Source organism: Armigeres subalbatus, chromosome 2 (assembly GCF_024139115.2).
Source record: "Armigeres subalbatus isolate Guangzhou_Male chromosome 2, GZ_Asu_2, whole genome shotgun sequence".
NCBI classification, from domain to species: domain Eukaryota; kingdom Metazoa; phylum Arthropoda; class Insecta; order Diptera; family Culicidae; genus Armigeres; species Armigeres subalbatus.
The window spans coordinates 238,882,503-238,909,246 of record NC_085140.1 but is presented as its reverse complement, the minus strand read 5'-3'; the positions used below and the strand labels follow the sequence as shown (position 1 = coordinate 238,909,246).

The 26,744-nt window shown below is 39.7% G+C and overlaps 2 protein-coding genes across 3 annotated transcripts; one reads left to right on the top strand and one right to left on the bottom strand.

The window, feature by feature from the left end:
- Positions 1-502: 502 nt before the first annotated feature.
- Positions 503-2,179, bottom strand: LOC134216069 (klaroid protein-like). 2 transcript variants are annotated; one of them, XM_062695085.1, is made up of 5 exons: positions 1,936-2,179; positions 971-1,294; positions 736-912; positions 652-679; positions 503-578 (listed from the first exon to the last, which is right to left on the bottom strand). In XM_062695085.1, the coding sequence occupies exons 1-5, from the start codon at positions 2,128-2,130 to the stop codon at positions 544-546; spliced, it is 759 nt and encodes a 252-aa protein (XP_062551069.1). In that variant the 5' UTR covers positions 2,131-2,179; the 3' UTR covers positions 503-543. The 2 variants fall into 2 exon arrangements, with proteins under 2 accessions (XP_062551069.1, XP_062551070.1); XM_062695086.1 differs by having other exon boundaries at positions 748-912.
- Positions 2,180-2,651: 472 nt separating this feature from the next.
- LOC134211977 (uncharacterized) lies at positions 2,652-25,772 on the top strand. Its single transcript, XM_062689414.1, has 6 exons — positions 2,652-3,694; positions 22,894-24,092; positions 24,155-24,223; positions 24,455-24,646; positions 24,712-24,847; positions 24,910-25,772. The coding sequence occupies exons 1-6, from the start codon at positions 3,415-3,417 to the stop codon at positions 25,020-25,022; spliced, it is 1,989 nt and encodes a 662-aa protein (XP_062545398.1). The 5' UTR covers positions 2,652-3,414; the 3' UTR covers positions 25,023-25,772.
- The last annotated feature ends 972 nt before the right edge of the window (positions 25,773-26,744 follow it).

Below are 26,744 nucleotides of genomic sequence, written 5' to 3'. Positions count from 1 at the left end.
GGTTTTTGCCTCTCTTTTATCATTGTTCGTTATCTATCGAGAGCGCTTCCTACAAACCCTACTCGTTACAAAATTTCACGAGATTCAACAGCTGATTGGAGCAGGAATGTTAAACCATCGTAAAGTCATGTAGAGTCTCGCGCATTTGTGCGTCATCATGCAGCATGGAAAGAGAAATAATTCGAAAAGCGGGAAATGTTTGACAGCCAAGTAACTGCAAAATAATTTTGCTTATGGGATTGATTTCAAAATATCCCTCTACTCGCTAGGGAGCAGAAAAGTGGCTCTATCCACTGCACCCAGAAAATACTATAGAGCACGTTATCCAACAGGCAATGATTTACACTAACTCGTAGCAGTAACAGATTACTTGAACTATAATGCATAGTTAAATAGGCTATTGTGGAGCAATAGGCGATTTACGGCTGTAGATGCCAAAAATATGGGTTTTCTGGGAAAATTGCTCTTTGATGTGATTGCTGATATACATTAAAGAACCTTACCTGTAAATGCAAGTATAGTCTGCTCCGTGATTCGTCATTACTACGATTCTGACGTATGGAAACGGCTTCGAAGATCTTGAAGTGAAATTGTATGTTTGTAAGAAGTCCTCCTCAACGTTAAATATAAATTTTCCGAAGAAAAAATCACCTGTTGTCTCAACAGAAGAACTGGAACCCTGGAATCATAGCAGAAATACATACTTGAACAAAGCACCGCTTCAAAACAACATACATTTAAAAATACCCAGATTGAGAACTTTTTCATCGCGCTCCTGCTTAACGCGTCTGGAACTGCATTATTAGGTGTGTGCTCCACGGTAACACCATCAATAAACAAATTTGCCATAAGTTGAATCACTATAACAGCTGACGATCCATAGAAAGCTTGACAATAGCCCATGCAATTGTTCTACAAATATGTTAACTGTTATATATAACGCTAGCTATTAGTAAAATAAATACAATACTTGAATTATGCAACAATGTACGTTTGACTTTCTAAAACGACCAATAAATAACTTTCGTTCAATAAAATTCCATATGCTGGACCCACGCTGATTTGAACTAACGCTGATCACTTTGCCACCAAGATCCGAAGAAGCGTAGTCTGTTCTTCCAAACTTGTCATAATTTATTTTCTCCAAAAAATTAACCCGATGCTGAAGTACATCAATAACTTTTCTTGCTTCCTGAATTTCCGTAAATACTTGATCTCGGAAATTGAGTTTCGCTAACTGTGTAGTCTTCGGATCTGTAGTTGTTTCAAGCTTGCTGGATGAGAAGAAGTGATTCTGAAATATGATTGGAATAGAAAGTTAAAATCAAATGCAGTATATCTTGGCAAATAAAGTACAGTCGTATTTTAGTGACTTTCTCCAGGTAAATAACAAGCATTCAAATTTACATTTTCTTAAAAAAAATATCTCGCTTCGACTTTTCTTGAAAACGAGAAAGACAAAACATCCTTTTACCAAACATTTATTACCATTTGAAAATTGAAAAAAGTGATGCAGTTCAACTTTTACGATTCTGTTTTAAATACATATTTAAAAAATAATTTGACGAGACACTACTGTATTATTGCTTTTACTAATTAATATATTTTAGTTACAAGATAAAGATTGTCGCTTCGTTTCCCTTTGTTCTGCTGTCCGAAACATGTCGGGTACAGAGCTGTTAAATCGTATGGTTTTTTCATCTTCTCAATCCCAGCCAGCTAAAGATGTTCCGGACAGCGACAATTCTTATCTTGTAACTAAAATATCTTTTCTTTAACTCCTTCGCGACTTCACGATATGAATGATTGTAACGTTACATCATATGGGGACAATGTTTGAATTTTTTATACTTTTAGACATGGGATGAGTTCTCATATGTAATATTTCTATTTTTTATGGAGTGTTTTATTGGAGCACACGTCATTTGCACTTACCAGCAGTTCTCCGAAATTGCTTTGTAAATCGTTAATTTGATTCGCCTGATAACTGTTCTGAACGTATAATGAATAAACGGCTATGCTAGCAACTGCACTTAAAACAATTAAACACAAATTTTTCCAATTTTCACTTCGCGCTTGATCCATTGATTGTTTTTCCGAAAGTTTCGGATTGTTTTTACAAACTGGCATTTTGTCCAAAAAATAGAGCGCCTGCTGTGCCCAGTCGATAAAAACTCGGTGCACCCCTGAACTATGTCGACAGCGGTACAAAAACAAAAACGACAAAAACTGGAACTGTGCTCGAGGTGATCCCTTCGCAGAGAGCGATTTGACAAATAAACAAAAGTCGAAAACGCAAAAAGAACAAAAAGTGCACGGCGATTTTATTTTCGCGTGGAAGTTTGTGAAATTAATTCTCGGGTACTTTTTCAAAACGGCGTATGTCGCAAATTGTAAACAAACCCGTTTTCAACAGCATATGGCATCAAATTCATCTAAAAATGTGTATATCTTCAAAGCTACTTGAAAATTTGCTATTAACAATGTAACTCATTCTTTTACAAAACGGTGCAACCTCATTGTTGAAAATATTGCACATACACCGCTTAGCAGAAAATGTACTTTAAAACGTTTTTACGAATAACTAAATAGTTTAAAACGTGCGTCTGCTTGTACTTTTTCATCACTGATTTCAAAACTAAGCATGATGCTTGAATTTTCTGATTTTCGTTAAGAAAAACATTTTACGTTGTTTTTCTGCAGCAAATGTTGTTACGTCGTGTTGTAAGTGTTGCAATTTTTTGTCGCATGTGCGGTGAAACGTTTCAACTTGACGCAACATTTCGACGTATCAACAATGCAGCGTACGGAGCAGCGTAACATTTCGACGAAAGTAGCATGACCTCGGTCATGCTGACGTATCAAAACGACGTATGTGATTTATCTGTTGCAGAACGTTGTAACATATATTTTTATCAAAATAACTGAAATGTTCACACGCAGTGCAGATTTCAGAGTCAGTGACGATGAACCTTTCCATAATGTATCGTTGAGGTGAATTCAATTGTGATAAATGTGTTTAATTTCTAAATAGGAATAAAAATAAAATCTGAAAACTTCCAAGTCCATTTTCTCAGTTTGATCAAAATGTTACATACGCCGATTTGAAAAAGTTCCCGAGAATTGTGCAAAATGCTACTGGCTTTCGATAAATCTAATTAATTCGCGTTAACAAGTGATAACGGATACGGGAATTGTGGATTCGTGCCGCAAGAATTGAAGTTTGAGCGGAATTCGAGTGTTGAAATGAGCGAGAAGGATAGTGATTTTTGGAATATCAAATTCGCAATTTGAGGATTAAGAATATTGTCGCAAACTAGTGGAAGTGATACTAGCAAGATCAAATGGAGGTTGTTAGTGTTTGCTAGAATTACGGGTGCGTATTACATCACATACGGTGACTCGTTCAGAAGCATGCTCGCTATGATGGACAGCAACGAGAATGAGAATTATTGCTACCAACAACAACATCAGCAGCATCCTCAGCCAACTACGAAAGCCGGCGGAAACCTAAGCAAAGGGGCGATTCCGAAGGCAAGCAGCACCGGCTTGAAATACCAAAATCAATTCAACAACAACAATAACATTGCCGAGCAGGAAAACTTGATGCCCCACCAAGGGAACGTGTCGCATCTACAGGTAGTGGGCGGAATAGATGCCGGCGGAGAAATCAACGGCACCAGCAATGGACCCGGTATGTGTTTTGCATTCAAAATAATTGCAACCAAATGATTTCAATTTCATCCGCACCATTTGGATACTTACATAAAATGGGGTTATCATGAAATGACTCATTTAAGTTAATTTCCTACAATTTGTGTCTCTAATGTCAAGTATAATAGAAATATGTATTTCTAAAAATATTAGTTGAACTATCTAACGAACTTACTAAGAACTAAAATTAACGTCCAAAAAGCTTACAAACGTTAGTTGAGCATCTTGAAACGCATTTCTCGTTGCATTATGATTCGACTAGTGCAAATTTACAATCCGTGGATGAAGTGAGGAATCTTGCATATTCTCTCTACTCCCGCCACCCGAATGTCCAGTGGGTTGAATATAGCAGGCAACGCGATACGGTGAAATCTCTTGTCTTTCTTGCCAAGATACATTACGCTGATAGGCATTTTTCATGTGAACTCCCTGCCAAACAACTCTTGTTACAGAGAAATTCATAATACTTCCAAAAGCAATATTAATGGCCGAAGCACTAATGCTGATAAACTGAACTGCTTCTTTGCCGAAGGTCATCGTGTAACGCTTCCTAGCTACCATCCTCAACCTGATGAATCGAAGACCAGACTGATTGGTTTCTTTGAAAACCTGGAAATTCACAGCTACGCCGCCGGCTGCGACAACATACCAATATTTTTCCTCTAGCTAGCAGGCTTCGCCAAAGCGATCGTGTGCCGCTCAAAGTACACAAGCCCAAGACCTGACACGACGGCCCTCCGACGGGACAGGAGGCTTGCACAGGCCCAATAAGTCGCCTTTACCAAAGCTGTGGCACCACCAACGAACTGGGAACCGGCTTCATAGTGCTGGGCAAGATGCGCCAACGCGTGATTGGGTGGCAGTCAATCAACGCAAGAATGCGCAAACTGAGGATAAAACGTCGTTTTTTCAACTATGGGGCCGTACACATATTACATAAGCCCTTAGGGGGGGAGGGGGTTTCGGTCAATATCTTACGCACCATAAAATAAAAAATCATTTGGAAAAAAATCTTACATTGGTGGAGGGGGGGGGGGTGGTTTCGAAAAACCCAAAAAAATGCTTACGTAATAAGTGTACGACCCCTATAGCATCCTCAACGTTCTATGCACAGCTGGAGCAGACATACGATGGATCCCCACTGTGAGACGTCAAAACCGTCATCGAAAGCTTAGGTAGGAAGGGAGGAAATGTATAGACCGATCATCGGACCGGATAGTCTGCATACCGTATCGAACGATAACGGCCAACGATGCATAAACTTTGCAACCTCCCGCGGAATGGTAGTCGGAAGCACTTTCTTTCTCCGTAAGAATATCCACAAGGCCACATGGAGATCACCTAACCCAGAAACGTAAAACCAAATCGACCACGTTCTAATCGACGCACATAGGAGTTACTTACTTACTTATGGATCCTGTACACCTCCGGTGGTGCAAAGGGCCGACTTGAAAGATCTCCATCCTGAGCGATGCCCGGCTATCGCTTTAACCTGTTGCCAGGTTAGATTTCGGTCGACTTCTTTTATTTCTTTATTGAGGCTTCGCCGCCATGAGCCTCTGGGTCTGCCTCTGCTGCGATGTCCCGCTGGGTTCCAGTCTAATGCTTGCTTACAGATTTCGTTTCCGCCCCTACGTAGAGTGTGGCCGACCCAGCCCCACTTCCGATCCTGAATTTCTGTTGCTATCGGCCTCTGGTGACAACGACGATGGAGCTCGTTGTTTGAGATCCAGTTGTGAGGCCACATAGGAGTACGCAGTGTAAAAGCAAGGCCAAAAGTATATCAATCATTTTGTCGTCTATAAATGCATTCAATAGGAACAGTAACAGTAAAGTATATTTTTAAATTATGGTGAAGTTTTGACAGCCAACATCCCTCACAAGTAATCAATATTGTTTTAAAAATCCCACACACTTAAAAGACTATTTTCATCTCGGTAAAATAAATTGACGAACTTGTTCGTAAAAGCTTTTTTTTTTATTTGCTAATTATCTAATACATGCATTCATCTCTTAGACTAGGTGTTCCGTGTTTTCTTAGCACTATCATCCTTATTTGCTATGTTATATTTTTAGTTATTATTAATACATTTCAATTGCCTCTGGCAGTTAGAATTTCTCCTCTGGTTGAATTGAACCATGTAGGAATTACAATGTTTTCAACTTAAACTAAACTTAACCTATTTTATACTAAGGGTACAAGGAGTTAATCGTTGCAATAGAAGATTGCAACGATTTTTGTCTAAAATTGGAAATATTTTGTTGGACATTTGTTGCAATGTCTCAATATTAGAAATTCTATGAAGTTCATTGGTACTATACCACGGAGGCAACTTCAGAATCATTTTCAAAATTTTATTTTGAATCCTCTAAAGTGCCTTCTTTCTGGTATTGCAGCAACTAGTCCATATTGGCACAGCATACAACATGGCAGGTCTAAAAATTTGTTTGTAAATCAAAAGTTTGTTCTTTAGACAAATTTTTGATTTTCTGTTTATAAGTGTCTAGACACTTAATATATTTGTTACATTTTGCTTGAAGGCCTTCAATGTGATTTTTAAAAATTAATTTTTGATCTAGCAGAAGTCCTAAATATTTAGCTTCGCTAGACCAATTAATTGGAACCCCATTCATAGTGACAATATGTCTGCTAGAAGGTTTCAAATAAGATACTCTCGGCTTATGTGGGAAAATTCTGATAGTTTACTTGCAGTGAGCGATCTGATAAATAATTTTGGATCAGTTTAATGATGTACAGAGGAAAATTAAAATTCATCAATTTTACAATCAAACCTTCATGCCAAACACTGTCAAATGCTTCCTCTATATCAAGAAGAGCAACTCCAGTCGAATATCCTTCAGATTTGTTGAGCCGAATTAAGTTCGTAACTCTTAATAACTGATGAGTGGTTGAATGCCCATGGCGAAAACCAAATTGCTCATCAGCAAAATAGAATTGTCATTAATATGAATCATCATTCTATTTGAAATAATCTTTTCAAACAGTTTGCTTATTGAAGAAAGCAAACTGATAGGGCGATAACTAGAAGCCTCAGCTGGATTTCTGTCGGGCTTCAAGATTGGAACAACTTTGGCGTTTTTTCATTTATCGGGAAAATATGCCAATTGAAAACGTCTGTTAAATAAATTAACCAAAAAGGACAATGAGCTCTCAGGAAGTTTTTTGATAAGTATGTAGAAAATACCATCATCACCCGGGGCTTTCATATTTTTAGATTTTCTAGTAATAGATCTCACTTCATCCAAATTAGTTCCCAACGAAGGGTCAAAAACATTATCTTGGTTGAGAATGTCTTCGAAGCTTCGTGTAACCTGATCCTCAATTGGACTAGTGAGACCTAGACTAAAATTATGGGCACTCTCGAACTGCTGAGTAAGTTTTTGAGCCTTTTCGCCATTTGTTAATAAAATTTTATTTCCCTCTTTAAGCGCTGGAATTGGCTTTTGAGGTTTTTAAGAATTTTCGTTAATTTCCAAAAGGGTTTCGAACTGGGATCCAACTTTGAGACATTATTCTCAAAGTTGGTATTTCTCAGAATAGCGAAACGTTTTTTAATTTCATTTTGCAAATCTCGCCAAATAACTTTCAACGCGGGATCGCGAGTTCTTTGGTATTGCCTTCGCCTCACATTTTTAAGACGGATCAGTAGCTGAAGATCGTCGTCAATAATAATGGAGTTGAATTTAATTTCACATTTAGGAATTGCAATGCCTCTGGCTTCGACAATTAAATTTGTCAAAGATACGAGAGCATTATCAATATCCCTTTCGGTATCGAGAGGAATATCAACATCAAAATTCCTATCGATATACGTTTTATATAAATCCCAATCAGCTCTATGATAATTGAAAGTAGAGCTGATTGGATTATAAATTGCTTCTTGTGAGATTTCAAATGTCACAGGAAGGTGATCAGAGTCAAAGTCAGCATAAGTTACCAATTGGCCACACAGCTGACTTGAATCCGTTAAAACCAAATCAATTGTCGGAGGATTTCGAGTGGATGAAAAACAAGTTGGGCCATTGGGATATTGAATAGTATAATATCCCGCAGAACAATCTTCAAATAAAATTTTGCCGTTGGAATTGCTTTGAGCATTATTCCATGAACGGTGTTTGGCATTGAAGTCACCAATTACGAAGAATTTTGATTTGTTGCGAGTCAGAATTTGAAGATCAGCTTTCAACAAATTCTTTTGCTGCCCATTGCATTGAAAAGGCAAATAGGCTGCAATGAAGGAAAATTGACCAAAATTTGTTTCAACAGAAACTCCCAAGGTTTCAAAAACTTTGGTTTCAAACGAAGAAAATAATTTATGTTTGATACGTCTATTAATGACAATGGCGACCCCACCACAGGCGCTGTCAAGACGATCATTTCTGTAGATAAAATAATTTGGATCTCTTTTAATGGAGAGTCCTGGTTTTAAATAAGTTTCTGTTATAATGGCAATATGCACATTATGAACTGTTAGGAAGTTGAATAATTCATCTTCCTTACCCTTAAGAGAGCGGGCATTCCAATTTAGAACTTTCACACAATTATTTGGATCCATTGAAACGATAACAATTTTTTGTGTGTACTTTATACCAACCTGAACAGCTTCAGGAATGGTATTTGCTTTGAACATTGCATCAATCATGTGATGCAATTGTTCAGTTAGAAAATCAAAGTCGGAAACGGACATGCTACCTGTATCGGCAACATGACCATTATTTTCCGTTGGGACATGGGTATAAACCTCATTTTGAGAGGAGAAATTTTGTCTACCAGCAGCGATGTTTGCATACGTGGGTACATTGGAAAGATTGGAATTTACTGAAGTGCTTGCTACCCGTTGACGAGCGGCAAAATTTGTTTGTGAATTGTGGTGGGTATGAATTGCTCGACCGGTAACTGGTTTCGAAATTTGATCGTTTGAAAAATTTCTACCCGTCGAATCTGGGATCCGATTGGAATTTCCCGTCATCAATTTTGCACGGGAATTCAAAACTTTTTTGCGTGAAGGGCATTCCCAGAAATTGGATTTATGATTGCCCCCACAATTTGCGCACTTAAATTTATTGGAATCTTCTCTCACAGGACATGCGTCATTGGCGTGAGAGGTTCCACCACAAATCATGCATTTAGCATCCATGTGACAATGTTTGGTTCCATGACCCCACTTTTGGCACTTACGGCACTGGGTGGGGTTTTGGAAATTTCCCCCAGGCCTGCGGAAATGTTCCCATGAAACACGGACATGGGACATAATACAGGCCTTTTCCAAACTTTTCATATTATTTAGTTCACTTTTGTTAAAATGAACTAAATAAAATTCTTGAGAAATGCCCCTCTGGGAAGTACCAGAGTGAGATTTCTTTTCATCTTAATTACTTGGACTGAAGAAAATCCAAGTAATTGAGAAATTTCAATTTTTATCTCATCCAGTGATTTATCATCACTGGGGAGACCTTTCAAGACGACTTTGAACAATCGCTCAGTTTTGTCGTCGTATGTGAAGAATTTATGGCGCTTCTCAGTTAAATACTGAAGAAGACGTTTGCGATCGTCAAAGGATCCCGGCAAAACGCGGCAGTCACCCTTCCTAGCCAGAAAACTCGGCAACAGATACCACAATTGGCGGAATCCTTTGCTTTTTCGCATGAATCGAATCACCTGGGCTAGAGGTATATTCGATTTGCTCAATTTCATCATTAATCAAATCGAACTGATTGCTCAGTTCGATGGGAGAAGAATTATTTCCGATATTAGAGTTAGAAGGAATATCTGAATTCTCCAGCTTCCTTCTATTTTTTCCGCGCTTTGGCAGGACGGTCTTGAAACCATGTTTCTTTGAAGGAAGTGGAGAATTCAGAGACTCCCCCTTCCTCTTGTTTTTATTAATGCTCATGGCTGAGCGTGGAGACGTGACCTTCTAAGAGGTTTTTTCCCAGAACGGTGTCCCTGCAGGATTACCACCGCTTGTCGGAATTTTACTTCCGCAAACGGGTCCAACGTAAAACGAAGGCACGGGTCCTTGCAAAGATCGTAACGGGATCAGTGGGTACAAATAGCGCTAAGAAGCCCCGTTGAAATTAAAATAGCTTCGGGTAGTATTAAAAACTTCCTTCCGCAAAGAGAGAAAGAACCGCACAGCACGATGCGGTCTCTGGTCGTAAAAGCTTATTTTTACTGATATCTCGTCAATAAATATGACGTTTACATAAGTTACTGAGACTCGGCAGTCAAGTTTGCCATCGTCATCGGTAGTTTGGAGTTTGACTGAGTTTCGGCAAACCCATCTGTCAAACATTTAAGCTCTAGCGTGCTCCGTAAAAAAAAACGTGAAGAAGCAAGAGCAATGGAAAATAGAATTTTCATCTTCGAGTTTTTTGGTAAGTATTCATTCTGATTTCAATTTTCCTGTACGGGCAGGACACTAAAATCTGTTAAAAATTCACGCAACATTTTACGTCGATTTTAACATTGGAAATAATGAAAGTCATGTCCGTTTTAATTTCAGCTCCAGCTGTAATTCGAACAAAAAAACAGAGATGCTTGCTGTATCTGGATGGATGGATGGAAATTACTTACCCCACATGAAGGAGTCAACAAATAAACACATTAAGGCTCAAGACTCCGTAACTCTGTTTTGAAAATTAATGACGTTATTGCTTGTTAGTATTGGTGAGGCAACTAGTACGAAAAAGTGACGAAAATTTGAGGTGGGTGGAAATGGTAGAAGCTTGTCAGCTACTACATAATGTTGCCAGATGCAACAGAATGTTTAGTTTTGAGCATTTATGAAATATTTATTAAATGGAAACTTATTTTAAAATTCTTCATACACCACTGGGCTTTCAACATACAGTGTTGGGGAAAGTACAGTAAAACACTTTGATTTTCCGAATATTTACATTTATCCGGTAAAATTGCGTGCACCGAGCACACTGAGACAGTTTTCCAAATTAATGTAAGACGAAATTATTGTCAGATTTTCTGGATATGATACACTGCGCGGCATTTGTAATGTTCCCAAACGGGTACTTGCACAAAACTGCCGCGCCAAACGAGACACCGCAATGCTATTCACCCATAAGAATCAAGTAAACGGGGTGCAGAAAACGCGGCGTTACCTTTCCTGAAGGGTACGCCGCCTGCAATTTTGAGGAAATCAGGCAATATGTCTGTTTTATTCTTCATCCGCAGACTGTTTGTTTGCTGCTGCGTGAGTCTCGTGCCATCCATCCACACTTTCTTGTGCGCAGTCCAAATAGAACAGAATCGAGTTGAATTATAGGCTGTGGCACACAGCCTTGAAAGAGTGCTAACCACAGATACTGATTTATTAGCTCTTATCTGTAAAATGAGTAAGGAATAACGAATGTATATTTGCCACCAAAACCGATTATACGTTGAGAAATTATTCTACGAAAACATTGATTGTGGCGGGAGAAAATTTTAAAAGTATGTGCTGTCGTCTGGTCGTTGCTGCTGCTGCGGCTGCCGTGGTTTTGTTTTTGTTTTGACTGCATGGTAGGATGAATGGTACGGTAAAATTAAATGTCAATAATTATCCACCCTGCCAACAAAAGCTTGCATAATCTTTTCTTTTTTTTTGTTGATTTGATTAATTCGACAAACCGCAATAATTATTTGATTAAATAAATCTGGCAACGATGAAATGATGATTCTTTTCTTGTATATGCATAAAGTTGTTTGCGTGTCGACTAGCATATTCGATGTATTGTTTTGATATTTCTAAGTTGCTTTGCCGATATTTTGAGCGCATTATTTCACCTAATGCGGTAGTGAATTTGGGTGTTCCGAATTTTGCAACATTCACAATACGGCCGTCAAATTTGTCTCTCACTTCAAATTTTTTAAAGCAGTTTTCGTTGGTTTTTCGACATGAAGTGCAGAAATTGGTGTTCAACATCAAAGACAAAAGTGAAAGTTAGGTAGTGAATTATGTTAAGTTGTGATAAAATCAAAAAACGGCGAGAAAAGAACAAGTGAAAAACTGAGTGCATCTTCAAAATAAGTGTATGGGTGTGTTTCGATCGTTCGGAGTTGGTGTGTGTACAATTAGTATACGAAAATTTGTCTAGGAAAAAAGCAGTTTTAGGCGCTTTTCAGTCAATTAATTATTAAATAATTAACTAGGTGAGTGAAAAGTTCATATGAAAATACCATGAATATACGTTGACAGAGGTAAGTTGGTGAATAGCAGTGAAATATTGAATTTTGGCTAAAATTGCATTAGTATTAGTGCGAATGAGAACAAAATCATCTTCATCATCAAATTGATTACGGTTTATAGAGCCTTAAACATCGTTGGAATAATCAGGAACATACTGACTTGTTCTGTTCTTTATGGAATCGTGGAACAATAACTTTAAATGGCTGCCAAAAAGTATAGGTTTCATTTAGCATTTTTATATCGTTTTTCATACAAAAATGACCAAAATAAAATCTACTTTCGTATTGATTAACGCTTTTAATTTCTTTTTTGATTCATCTGAAAATAAATAAAAATAATTTATCACTGAGTTTCGGCAAATGCCTTTACCGAATTGATCGGCAACGCACTACCGAACAGCACGGTAAATTTTGACAGCTGGGTAGTGTCGAACATTTTACGACCAATCGGTAATTCAAACTTTCACCGGAGTTCAGTGCGTGTTGGCTCTTGTTTCGGACGGCAGAACGATCGCGCGATTTGCCGAAATTTTGTGTTTTGCATTGCGCGGCCGGTAATAAAGTTAATTAGTTCAGTGCGTGTTGGCTCTTGTTTCGGACGGCAGAACGATCGCGCGATTTGCCGAAATTTTGTGTTTTGTTTTGTTTTTCCCTTAGGACGGTTCGTAAGTAAATTGATGAATATATTTTATTACTTTTACAGCATATACTGTTATTGACAAAAGCTCTATATTGTCGCATAGAGCTCCCTATTATTCACCTTTCCCACTAACACAAATTTTCCTTCCCGAGACATCTATGAAGGTAGTATGGGTTCCCTGCATCTTCACTAGTAGATGTTGAACTAACATTCCTTCCCTTCCTTCCGTGATTGTAAGGACGTGGCCAGGTATACAACTGCTACTGTATAGGAAAAGGTACTAATCCCAAGTACCAATTTGCGACAATATACAGTAGATTGCTCAATTCAAGCTCTGTCTGGTGAGGGGGCGGGTGTCGCGGGAGAAGGTTCTCTTCGTCGACTTCCCCTCATTTGAATGAAAGTGACAGGCAGGGTGTTTCTTTGCAGTTTATCATCTAAGAATACAAGTTCGCATTGTTTTCTTTCGTTCTGAAGTGATAAACCACAGAGAGATCTGCTGCTTGTCACTTTTGTTTAAGGGAGGGGGGGTCGACGGGGAGAGTCTTCTCTTGCGACATTCGCCCTTATTCCGGATGAAGCTTGAATTGAGCATTGTATAGCCACCCACGATTTGTACAATCACATATGCTATGCTATGCTATGCTAATCGGTAATTCAAACTTTCACTGAGATTTTTACCGAGATATCAGCTGTTGGATTCTCGGCAATTTATTTTGCCGGCCTCGGCGAAAAAAATTAAGTGTGCATGGCAAATAAGTATTACTATTTGAGAGTTCAAACACGAAAAATAACATGGAAATATCTAAAAAAAATTGGATGAAATATGGGATGGGATGAAATACTTCTCAGTGCGACGGCAAATTCTTCTCTGACATCATTAACGTCCGCACTTACCGCAGTGCGAATATTGTATCCGACCACTACCTCGATGCAGTATGCATGCGCTCAAAACTCTCGACGGTGTACTACACGCGTAGAAGCCGAACTGTTGCGGGACCACTCTGTAATGAAGTTCAAAATCGCCCGATGCATAAACGTCAGTCAGATAGCGTGGTGAACTGTCACATGCAGCATAAATCTAGATTGCTTTGAGAATAGGTCGTATGTGCAAAAGAGAGGCTCTCTTTGTTCACGCTCTCTTTCGCTTGTACATAAGCTAGTTTTGCATATTTTGCCACATTTTCACTTCAGAACGCTAGACAAAGCTATAATCTTTAGATATCTGCCAAGAAATCTGAAGTAAACTTTATTATAGATCTGTAATAATCGAAAGAGAATGGAGGCAAAGAGAGACTCTTTTTTGCACATACGACCTATTCTCAAAGCACTCTAGAAATGTGTTGCAACTGTGAAGCGGGTAACAAAACTGCATGCGGTTGAATTCTTTAATGAGGGACTGTCTGTTTACTTCGATGACATTTACTTCCAGGGTGCAGCAGCCGTAAAAAGTGTAGACAACAACTTTCCGTGCACCATGTTTACGGTAATTGTCACTGAGTGGCGATACCGGCGTTTCTATCTGTGTTGTTAAACCTGCCTCAAAACCTGTTTTGAGATTTTCACAATTTTCACCATGAGCTCATGGAAGAATGGTAGATAAAATGTAGGGTTAGGCGGGGCAAGATGAGTCACGGGGTAAGATGGGTCAGGGCCGTTTTTGAGCATCGTACACAATTTAATGTGGAGATTATGACTTTGTAGGAGGAATAATTTGATTCTACTTTATTGACACTCGATTTGATGATAAAATTTCATTTTGGTAGAGTATGACAAGGTAAATTATTTTTCAGCATTGTTTCTTATGCGAAACACACTTTCTATAAAACGTGTAATCTCGTCGAGCAATCTAAAATTAAAACATTTTTAGTAATATAGTGAAAGTATTATAAGTAATGTAGACGATGTTGTACTAACTGCGTTGAAATAAATAAATTTGATCGAAAATTAGACATTCTAACACGAGCTTGCAAATGGGGCAAGATGGGTCAGCACATACTAAAGGACATAGTTTGTATTCAAAACAAATTTTCCATTGCTGATGTAATCATTTTAAGGTTACTTTTGAGCATAATGATGCTAATTTGTTAATTAAAAATGTATATTTTTTGAATTAGAAAGCAATACGCAGACGGCTTGTTTTCATAAGAAGTTACATACATTTTTAAATGTAGTGCCATTTCTTAATCCGAGGCTTTAAAGTCCTTTTTTATTCAAGAACATCATTTACATTAAACTCATCTATCTGTGTGTTATTTAATATTGTGAATAAAAACAATATTAATTGCAGAATTTAAAGGTGACCCATCTTGCCCCGGCATTTTTTGATTGACACAAAAATAGACTTCTACTTTAATGACTCAAAATGAAATAAAAAGTAGAATTTTTGTTATTTCATACCCCTGGCTTACAGATTATGAGCTATTTTTATAGATTCACGTTGAAAAGCTACATTAAAATGTTTCTATTTTGAGGCATTGAGGGTTCGCCTTAGGTGACCCATCTTGTCCCATCCTACTTCTTCTTCTTATTGGCATTACATCCCCACACTGGGATATAGCCGCCTCACAGCTTAGTGTTCATTAAGCACTTCCCAGTTATTAACTGCGAGGTTTCTAAGCCAGGTTACCATTTTTGCATTCGTATATCATGAGGCTAGCGCGATGATACTTTTATGCCCAGGGATGTCGAGACAATTTCCAATCCGAAAATTGCCTAGACCGGCACCGGGAATCGAACCCAGCCACCCTCAGCATGGTCTTGCTTTGTAGCCGCGCGTCTTACCGCACGGCTAAGGAGGGCCCCATCCTACCCTATGGGAAAATCAAGTATTTTGCAAATCTATGGAAAATGGTGGTGTTTTAGAAGAAAATAGTGATAAGGAATGAAGTATGAGGTGAAAAGATTATCTCCTGCACTTAGTTTCTACTGATTAGTAGACTAATAGTGATAAAATTTCGATTTTACTACTGTTGCGATTGTGTGAAGTGTCGTTGGATGCCGATTCTTCCAGCAGACGGATAGACATCATATGTCTGGGGTCAGCTATAAAGCTATAAATAAACGTTTATTACAGAGAAACAGATACAACAGAATAATTCTAATTACTAATTACTTACTAATTTGGCAACAGATCATAAGAAATTTATTATTTCTATCAATGCAGACACCTCCTCACTATCGCAAATTGATTTTGTATCTGCCTTTACAATTTATTTTCCTACGCGCTATACTATAGCAGTCAATTAAATGGCTTAGGGCTGCTCAAGTTTAAAGCAACTGTACTCTTTTTGCAACGTTCAAATTGACGCGCAATTTTATGCGCAACAACTACCATTGAAAAAACGCCATCTCTTGCATTAATCGTTTTGACTGGTACCTTCTTATAAATTTAAGTTACAATTGAAATTTAGAATACGCCTAAAAACTACCCCTAAGTCTAAGTGACCACATACTGCAAGTACATAATGATATAAGTCAAACTCCTATCGATACGTGCCCACCCTGTCCGAAACAAACTTCATGATATTCTTGCATCAGAAGTGGATTTCCTGACTGAATATAGACGGAAAAGCTGTCGGAAAGCATTGCGTCAGATGCGATCGGCCGGACACAGCGGATAATTTAGTCGATTGTGATATGTGCGAGACGTGGATGCACTATGGCTGTGCAGGAGTAACGGATTCTATTGCAGATCCGAACCGCAGTTGGAAGTGTGATAAGTGTCGCCCCCAAATAGACTAGCAACCCTATAACCAGAGACCGGCGGAGTGAAAAAACTACGAAATGGCAACGTATGAAAAGGTGTGATATCGTGGAAATAATACTGGCATCACTTGAGAAACATGTCGAATCTGCCACGAGCATAGCTAACTCCCTGAAGTCTGGTGATAGCCATATTCTCTTAGGAGATTTTAATCAGAAGGACATCCACTGGGTACACGCTTCGTCTGACTACTATTTTGCTGATCCATCAAGTTCCAGATTGAACCAAGCAAGCTGTTGTCTTCTGGACTGCTTCGCCTTTCTAAACATGAAACAGATGAACAACGTAATGAACCATTGCAACCGAATGTTGGACCTAGTCTTCGTGAATTCGGAGATAGTATCGAATTGCTCGGTCGTTTCTGCACTAGATCCTCTTCTGGAACTAGATCCGTTTCACCCAGCCCTCGTTATGTCGCTCACCTGCAACCACCTTGTCCAACTCGAAGACGTCGAAAGTCATAATAAACTTCCGTAGGACTAATTTTGAATCGCTGAATAACTCTATCGCACTAATGGATTGGACCTCATTATCGGCTGCACCTGACGTCGACAGCGCAGTGAATTTCTTCACTGGTACACTAAATCAGTTGTTTTACTCTCATGTTCCTAATCCTCTGCCTCGAAGGAAGCCACCATGGTCGAATAGCCATCTGCGCAATTTGAAACGACGCAGATCCAAAGCATTGCGAAATTACACAAACTTAAGAAATCTGGAATCGAAGCGAATTTTCAACTTAGCAAGCAACAGGTACCGAATATACAATCGACTTCTGTATACCCGCTACTCCAGGAGAACTGCGGCAAATCTCAAACTGAACCCGAAGCAGTTTTGGTCGTTCATGAATTCCAAAAGAAAGGAAGTCGGTTTACCTAAAACAATGTTCTTGAATGATGAAGTAGCAGATACATGCGACTGAATCTGTAAACTATTCGATAAACATTTTTCGGGAGTTTTCGAAAACGAACCGGTGTCTGCTGATCAAATCGCTGAAGCTTTGCTTGATGTCCTTCGTGATGTTTTAACTTTAGCAGATGCATTTTTTCTCAAGATGATGTTGTTAATGCTCTCATCAAATTTAAATCTTCGACGGCTCCTGGTCCTGACGGTATACCATCAATAGTGTTGAAAAAATGCGCGATGGCACTTTGTACTCCACTCACCATCATATGTAACAGGTCAATCGTTGAATCGAAATTTCCGACAAAATGGAAGGAGTCCTATATGTTTCCTGTATTCAAAAAAGGAGATAAACGTAACGTGAATAACTACAGAGGTATTACTTCACTCTGTGCTGGATCTAAGTTGCTTGAAATTCTCGTTGGAGACGTCCTGTTCTATGCATCGAAGTCATACATCTCTCCGGATCAGCATGGCTTTTTTCCTGGTCGTTCGATTGATACCAACCTTGTGCAGTTTACGTCTCACTGTCTGATCAATATCGAAGATGGTAATCAAGTGGACACAGTTTACACTAATCTGAAAGCTGCATTTGATCGTGTTGATCACGTCATCCTGTTATCTAAATTCGATTGTCTGGGAGCTCCATCAAGCTCAACACGCTGGCTTGACTCGTATTTGACTGAACGTCGGTTATCTGTTAAAATTGGCGCAACACAATCGGAGTACTTTACTAATCGCTCAGGGGTACCTTATTACTATTATTACTATTATTACTATTTATCAACGATGTATGTTGCTTACTTCCTGCTGGATTTCGGACTGCTTATGCAGATGATCTAAACATGTTTTTTGTCGTTCGTAAAATGGAAGATTGTATTGAGCTGCAGCACATGATTGATCTGTTTCAGAAGTGGTTTCCAAGAAACCGCATGACTAGAAGCGCTCAATAATGATCAGTTATATCGTACGACCGGAACAAATTACCTATAGTGTGGAATTACGAAATATGCGGAACCCAAATTGAACGGGTTACAGTCGTCAAAGACCTTGGTGTCCTTCCGGATAGTAATCTGTCTTTCCGTGATCACTACTCGAGCATTATTACTAAAGCAAACAGGTATCTGGGATTTATTATGCGATCAACTAAGGCGAATTGAAGCCATTCAAGCAAAGTTCACAAGATATGCTGTAAAGATTACTACCGTGGAATGACATCACCGACGAACCGACGTGTCACCTAATAGAAAATAATTCAAATTTGCTGCCCACAACGCCATGATGAAAAATCGTCGAACACTACCGCCACCCCCATAATGGCTCGCGAAGTTTTCATAGCTCAGCCACCAACCTACGTGTATTAGCATTGCAGCGGAGTTGTGTCTTAGCTCATTTGACAGGAGCGATCGCCCGCAAAAGCGAATGACCGTTAAAAAGTGTGGGACAATCAGAGAACGCCAGTGACACGTCGGTTCGTCGGTGATGACATTGCAAATATGCCCTCGTATGAAACGCGTTGCAGTCTCCTTGATATGGAATCATTACGAGATCGACGAGCGTCCAGTGGAGCACTTTTTGCTGGGAAACTATTGTTAGCTGTGGTTTATGCTCCGTATGTACTGAAAAAACTGAACTTTAACGCTCCATCAGTTACTCTACGACCGAGAGATCCATTGCGAACTGATTTTCGGAGAACATACTATGGACTCAACGAACCCATCATTGCGATAACCAGAGAATTCAACAAAGTGTACTGGCTTTTTGACTAAAACATCTCTGCATCTGTTTTCAAGAACCGACTTAAACAGCTGCATCTTCAACCTGACTCAATCCACGTCTGAAACAGCAACAGTATGGTGAATTTCTGTCCATCACTTTTCAATTGTCAGAGTTTTGCTACTTGGTCTATTATTTTTTTTCTCGGTGGACTGGAAACACGCGACGAGTGACGACAATTATCATACCTTACGGACTGGATACCTGAATACTTCACCACACTTTAATTTTAAGAAACAAAATTTTGACTATGGTTATGATTGTTTTGATTTTATGTTTGTTGCATCTATGTAAGTAAGCGAGACTTTTTTGTATTCTATATAGAGCTTGCTGACGTAAATCATCTTTCTCTTGCACGCGCACGGAGAAGATAGGATTTGTTTTCATCGGGAAACGCTTCCGAAGCAAATTCCACCACTTGAGACAGTCGTTAGAAGTTCGGTAGTAGGAAATAAATCTGGGTTCCACCGAAATGTAGTTCCGAGGTCTGTTGGGGTCGGTAATATTAGCAGCTTTTTTTTGCAAGCGGTGTACCACCGGTTGAATATTCGAGAGAATTTGTGGCGAATAGTGTTCCGCAGCAATGCGGTTATGGGTATCCAGTCATTCCCAGTAATAAGTCGATTCAACCGGCGCACCGCCACCAGTAAGTTCGTCAAATGTTCCTGACATATGATGACATCTGGAGTGTTCAGCCAGTTATACAGACGCAATCCCTGGGATTATCATTGGAACACAATGGGAAAAAAATTGTTCATAACGCGAATAAATTTAATATCTGGGTTCGGTACTGGTGGATTGTGCTGAAATTTTGACACAAATCGTAGGACTTTCTAGGAAATAATGCAAAGGTGGATAGGTTCACTGCACGAAGCTGCACGACCTTGTTTCATCCCAATGCCCCTTATTTGTTATGTAATTTGTCAAGTTCGGAATTACAAATAATCGACAAAACATGACATATTTGCCCTCACATTTTGACAAAAGTCGTGTTATGTGACCTTTGTCTACTGCACGATGTTTAAAAGGTCTTGCTGAAATTTATCCACGTTCTCATATTTCTCTAATTCTCGGGTACTTATTCAAAAGGACGTATGTGATTTTGTAAACAAATAATCAGACGTCGATTTGTCCGATCTGATTGCTCTCCCACGCAAACCATCACCATAGACAGATAGGGAGAGGCTTCGGGTACCTGTTAGTGGTGTTGGTGTGCGTGGGAGTGCCATCAGATCGGACAAATCGACGTTTGAATCTTTGTTTACAAAATCACATACGTCCTTTTGAATAAGTACCCGAGAATTGTTTATAATTAACCTCACATTACTAATCTGATCTAGCATTTTCCAGGGAATCGAGAGAAGTTATTCATGTCCACCGCACGACTAAAGAAGCTAAAATATTGCTCATTTTACCCCACGTTCTATTATTTTATATCTTTTATCCAAAATGCAAAGGTCTTCCGGGAAACATAACAAATAAGTGGAATCAGGGTAAAACGATGTCTTGCAGCTTTATGCAGTAAACTTAGCCATCTTTGCACTATTCTCTAGAAAGTTCTACGACTTGCGTCAAAATTTAAATTTTTTCGCGTTATGGACATTTTTTTCCCATTGTGCACTGGTGGTAATGGTAACACATGGTAACTTTGAGAGGATGGAGGAATCCTACATCAGACTGATAAGCGTTGCTAAACGGATAGGACTAGTCATCAACAAGTCGAAGACGAAGTACATGATAGGAAGAGGCTAAAGAGAGGGCAAGCCACCCACCACGAGCTTGTATTGTTGGTGACGAAATCGAGGTGGTTGAGGAATTCGTGTACTTGGGCTCACTGGTGACCTCCGATAACGATACCAGCAAAGAAATTCGGAGACGAATCATGGCAGAAAATCGTGGTGGGGTGCAGATTACGGACGGAACGTGGAGGAGGCGAATAAACCACGAGTTGCACCAGCTGTAGGGAGAACCATCCATCGTTCACACCGCAAAAAACGGGAGACTGCGGCGGAAAGTAAAAATATGGAAAATGGTTCTCGACAACGATCTGACTGGAACAAGAAGGCGAGATGCATAGCAGACTCCGTGGTTGGCGACGTGCAGGCATGGAGAAGAATGGCGGAGACTTATATGCACTGCACAGGCCACTCCGGCCTTAGTCTGATAATAGGTAAATCAGCACTACGAGGAACACTCAAAAGGCGAGGAGAGTACATGCAGAGAGGAAAGTTAAGGATGCTATCCAACAGCTAAAAACCAATAAAGCAACTTGTACGGATGTTATCGGAACTGAGCTCATATAAAAGCTGGCCAGTTGCCTGCAGAAACTGATTGTCAGAATCTGGGAAACTTAACAACTACCGGAGGAGTGGATCATATGTATGTCCCATCTACAAGAAAGGCGAAAGCCGGAGTGTGTGAACTTTCGAGCGATGACCATCCTTAATGCCGCCTACAAAGTGATATCCCCGATCATGCGTCGTCTGTCACCATTAGTGAATGAGTTCCAACGCACCATCTGTTCATTGATTTCAAGGCGGCATACGATAGTATAGACCGCTTGAAGCTATGGAAAATTATGGACGAGAACGGGAAGCTTACTAGACTGATCAAAGCGTCCAGTGCGTTTGAATCGCGCCGAGGACATAGACAAGGTGATGGACTTTCGTGCATTTTGTTCAACATTGCCCTAGAAGGTGTCATGCGGAAAGCCGTATGTAGCGGGGATACGATTTTTAACAGATCCAGTTAATTTATTTGTTTCGCGGATGACATGGACATTAATGACCAAACATTTGCAAAGGTGGTAGAACTGTAAACCCGCCTGGCTAGTGGGCGGAATCGAGCGCAACAAAGTACGCCTGGGAAGCAGTGTTACGATAGATGGGAATTCTTTTAAGGTGGTCGATGAATTCGTCCACCTTGGATACTTGCTAATGGCTGATAATAATGTTAGTCGTGAAATACGAAAGCGCATCATCTGTGGAATCGGGCCTAATACGGGCTTCAGAAGAAACTGCGGTCAAAAAAGATTCATCACTGCACCACATGTGTCATGTACAAAACGTTCATAAGACCGGTAGTCCTTTACAGACATGAAATTTGGACCATGCTCGAGGAGGACTTGCTAGCACCCGGAGTATTCGAGACACGGGTGCTTAGCACTATCTTTGGCGTTGTGCAAGAAGACGGTGTATTATATCAAGCCAGTTTGTCCCAGATGGAAAAGGAAGGCATATGAGTCATTGTTTCCATAAAAATGGACCCATATGTGGTAATTTTCAAGATGGGACAAATGGGGCTTGATGTTTGTACCTTATTTTCTACAATTGATGTTTTATCATATGGGTTTTACAATCTTACATGCGATGCGATCATAGGCAGTGTACACAATGTTCAAGTGGCCATTATAGGCTACTTCATTGTCGCTCTGTGTCCTACTTGGGGAAATGCAGGGGAAGATTCAACCTTGCCAAACTAAGCTACCAGGTAGCTCCAACTGAATACCCTTAAAAATGTTTAACGGACTGTACAACATTGATTCTAAAAATAAATTGCTGATCGAGCTATTTGGTCTCATCAGTACCCGCTAAGCCCTACAACACTTTTTTCGAACTTAATCTTTCATAAGCTCTACATATGCACAAGTCGAGTTTCAGACATAGGATTTAATTACCACCACGGGTGGCTAAAACCCGGGATATAGGCAATTTACTATGTATGTACTGAGTTTAACAGAGCCCACTGTCAAACTCCACCACATCCTACGCAAGCCCCACAACTCGCAGTGGTCAGGAAAGTGGTCATCGAAACCTTGGACATAATCTCTGATGTAGATTTACTAATCCTATTGAATATTTACACATTTTTATCAATTATGTTTATTTGCAGAATCGTTATTGCATTCAACAACTGACGACACAACGGAAAAAGAGTCCAAAGAGTCGCTTCCAAATGTGAAACGGGAAGAAGTCGAAAACCTGCTGATCAACCCACTGGATGAAGAGGAAGGCGATTTGGATGGTGACTCTGATAACAATTCGCTTGGAAATTTGTCCTACATCAGCGATAATGGGCTGATCGAAGAAATCATCCTGTTGCCGAACAACATCTACTCGGATGACGAAAATGGATCGGCATCAGATGACTGTATCTACGCTTACCGAGGAGACGATGATGGTGCCCCTGCCCTATTAGAGTATCGTGAACAACCCGCGGACGATGAGACTGACTTTCTAGAGATGGATTTCGATCCGGAGCCGAGTTCAGAGTTGGAAAACCTCAATGAACATGCTGACTTGGACGCAGACAGTGTTTTTCAACCCGCAACACTACCAGTGGAAAGGATTTCACGCCAGGATATTGTCCGGTCACCCCTCAAAAGTCCCAGCTTTGAAAGAGATTCGCCGAATCGAAGACATGGAGATACATTAGATCAAGCAGACGGAGTTGTCGTCGCTCCAATGGCGTCCATCGAAATGAAGAAGACCGGTGCGATTCCCAAAAAGTTTTCCTCCTATTCTCAGCAATCTGCCAAGGACGCATATGATTTCGAAATGGCTGGGCCAAGCAAACCACCATCGAGAGGAAACTCTAAAAACTTGAAACTGGACCTTAAACTGTGCACCGAAGGAACCGGTTCTTCTGACTTTCGATATCAATATCCATATTACGACGATTCAGAATACATCGCTGACGATGACGACGACGACGAATCCACCTGTTGTCTAGATTGTACGGAGAAAAAGGGACTGCTTATGCAAACCAAGCAAGATCTAAGCTTGCAAAAAGTGTGTAGATCATGCTTTGCTCGAAACTTGCATGTGCATCAAGGAAGCGGAGGTACGGGTGTACATCCGCACTTGGGGGATTATTTTGGGAATGCAGCTCAGTCCCTAAACACGAGCACTTCTGAGGCGGATTTGATGAGTGCCCGAGCGGAACAAATCGTACTACAAGCGTTGAACAAAGTCAACGAACTGAAAGCCACTCCACCGAGCATGGGGTTGTCAAAGAGCATGGAGGAACTGTGCGTCGAGTTGGAAGCGGGTCATCGGGATCAGGAAGTTCCCGACGAGTTTTCACAAGACGTAAGTGTGGTTAATGGAAAATGGTTCTGATGATGTGAATAATTTGCCTTTGTTTTTTCTAGCTTTGCGCCGATAACACCGTGACAATTTATACCATGAATTGCGGGGAACTGACAATAATTGAAGCTCTGGTAAGTTCGCGGTTTTGAATTATGTATGACAACAAATTGTACGCAAATATAAAAAAGAACCAGCCTCGGGCTGAAAATCTCTGTGCACGCACAATTTATTTGAGGATATTCAAATTATTGCAAAAAATAATTAGCAAACTTCATGCTGAGTCGAACATTATATTAAATTCAAATTGTCTGTAACCAAAAAAGAACGGCTTAGTTAAGAATCATTTTATTTTGCTCTTCTAGACGCGAATCGGTGTAGCACCAAATCTGGACGTTTTACGGCAATATTTTACTGAATGTTACTCAGTAGACACAAGCAAAATGAACATCCCGCAGTATCTGCTATACATGTCAAAACGCGATTGCAACTTCAGAAAGTTGATAGAGGCCATCAAGTCGTGCTGTGATGAACCATTGGATGTGCAGTACTATCCGGTAAGCTCAAATAATGAGTGGTGGTTCAAAATATTTCTTCTTACGTTTGTTTCCTCCATTTAAAGTTGGATCCATTCTCCGACACACCTGAAGTGGTCCCAATCAACTCGATTGACATCGCCAAACGATGGAACGCTAACACTAACCTGCGGCAGATCATAAACTTCAAACATAAACACTTCCACACGCTGAATGTTCTTGGTAAATATGAATGTGCGATTGTATTTCTTGAATCTATGATCGAATAAGTATCCTATTTGCAGGCAAAATCGTCAACATACTTCGGCAGCCATCACGAGGTAAGCACACAAGTCAGATTATCAATATTCCCCAGTACTATAAAAGTGGTTCCATTACGATAACGAGGATAACTTGAGCCACGTAAAAAGTGGACCTCATGCTCTCTATCCCATTCTTTGGTGCCCATCGACCTGGGGACTACTTCCAAGCTCCTATTGTTTTAGAAACGGTCCTCGATTCGAATGAAAAAAAAAGGTCGCTACAAAGATTCTCAGTTAGATGCGTAAGAGGTATGAGGATTTATCGAACTTTAAAGCTTGTTGCTGGCACAAACTATAAGGTCAGGTATTAATTTATTGTATTTCGCTTCTGCTATCCTATTTGGGAATATGAAACAAAAATACTATCTACTTATATTTTATGTAAAACTATTGTACATGAGCTTTCGTACTCAAAAATATTGAAGCGTTAAATTGTGTAAATATAGATTGTCAAATATTTATTACTGCAAACTAGCGTTTAGTAAGCTGCATATCCTTGTTAGGAAGTATACAACACGACGGGAGAATCTTTTAGTTCCGAACGTAACACTAAGGTTAGACTGTTAGGGTTAGACTGTTTCAGTGAATGTATCTATATCCCAGTACACGAAAAAGTTAAATCGAGAACGACAACAGTTAAGGGAAAAGATGATTAAAGCGGAATAAATATCCTATTTCAATCGCCACGCGCAACTGGTTATTATGGGTTGTTGAAAGTATTTATAAAGAGCAACAATTTGTAACATCAATTCAACTATAAGCAAAACCACAAGCAACAACTATCACAAGTAATAACTAACTCACAAATACCTAATCATACTGCTGAAATACAAGTTATAAACTGATGCAAGCCGGTTTTCAGTTATGTTATCCGATAATTCCTTCTATGAAGCCTACAATACAATATAGATTTATTTATTTATTACCAGAATAAGGCCGGAGTGCCATGTGCAATACATAAAAGTCTTCTCCATTCAGCTGGGTTCATGGCTGCACTTCGCAAACCACGCAAACTGCGGAGGGTCCGCAAATCGTCCTCCACCTGATCGTTCCACCTTGCCCGCTGTGCACCTCGCCTTCTTGTTCCCGTCGGATCGTTATCGAGAACCATTTTCACTGGATTACTGTCCGACATTCTGGCTACGTGCCCGGCCCACCGCAGTCTTCCGATTTTTACGGTGTGAACGATGGATGGTTCTCCCAACAGCTGATGCAACTCGTGGTTCATTCGCCTACTCCACGTACCGTCCGCCATCAGCACCCCACCATAAATGGTACGCAGTACTTTCCTTCCAGCCCATGCAGCAGGCTTCCAGAACGTCCCAGTCCATTAAATACGTCTTCCACGCTTTCAGTTCTCCCATCGTGAAGTGCTAAAGGCTCTTTGTGACCTTGACGCAGAGCGTTAACGAATAACGCTTCCAATGAATGATTAAATTTGTTATGATTAAATAATTCAACTCTACGATTAAAGATTATGATTAATGATTTAATCATTTTTGACAATGATTAATGATTATGATTAACGATTGAATTATTTTTTGACAATGATTAATGATTATGATTAATGAATAAACCGTTTGGAGTATGATTAACGATTACCGATCGTGATTAAATGCTGACACAATATGTGTATGAATAATGATTAAAGATCGGTATGATTAATGATTAATGATTATGAATAATCAAATTGAATGGGTTGCATATTGATCAATTATCAAGGAACATTTTTACCAAATTGGTTTATTGAAAGGTATAAAAATTAAATGATTATGATTGAAGATTAATGAATAAAAGCGATGTATGCAAAGAATAAA

Coding starts and splice junctions, on each gene's coding strand:
- LOC134216069 (XM_062695085.1), bottom strand. CDS start 2,130: ATGCCAGTTTGTAAAAACAATCCGAAACTTTCGGAAAAACAATCAATG. Junction 1,295..1,935: donor GCAATTTCGGAGAACTGCTG/GTAAGTGCAAAT, acceptor ATCATATTTCAG/AATCACTTCTTCTCATCCAG. Junction 913..970: donor TACATTGTTGCATAATTCAA/GTATTGTATTTA, acceptor ACATATTTGTAG/AACAATTGCATGGGCTATTG.
- LOC134211977 (XM_062689414.1), top strand. CDS start 3,415: ATGCTCGCTATGATGGACAGCAACGAGAATGAGAATTATTGCTACCAA. Junction 3,695..22,893: donor CGGCACCAGCAATGGACCCG/GTATGTGTTTTG, acceptor GTTTATTTGCAG/AATCGTTATTGCATTCAACA. Junction 24,093..24,154: donor CCGACGAGTTTTCACAAGAC/GTAAGTGTGGTT, acceptor TGTTTTTTCTAG/CTTTGCGCCGATAACACCGT.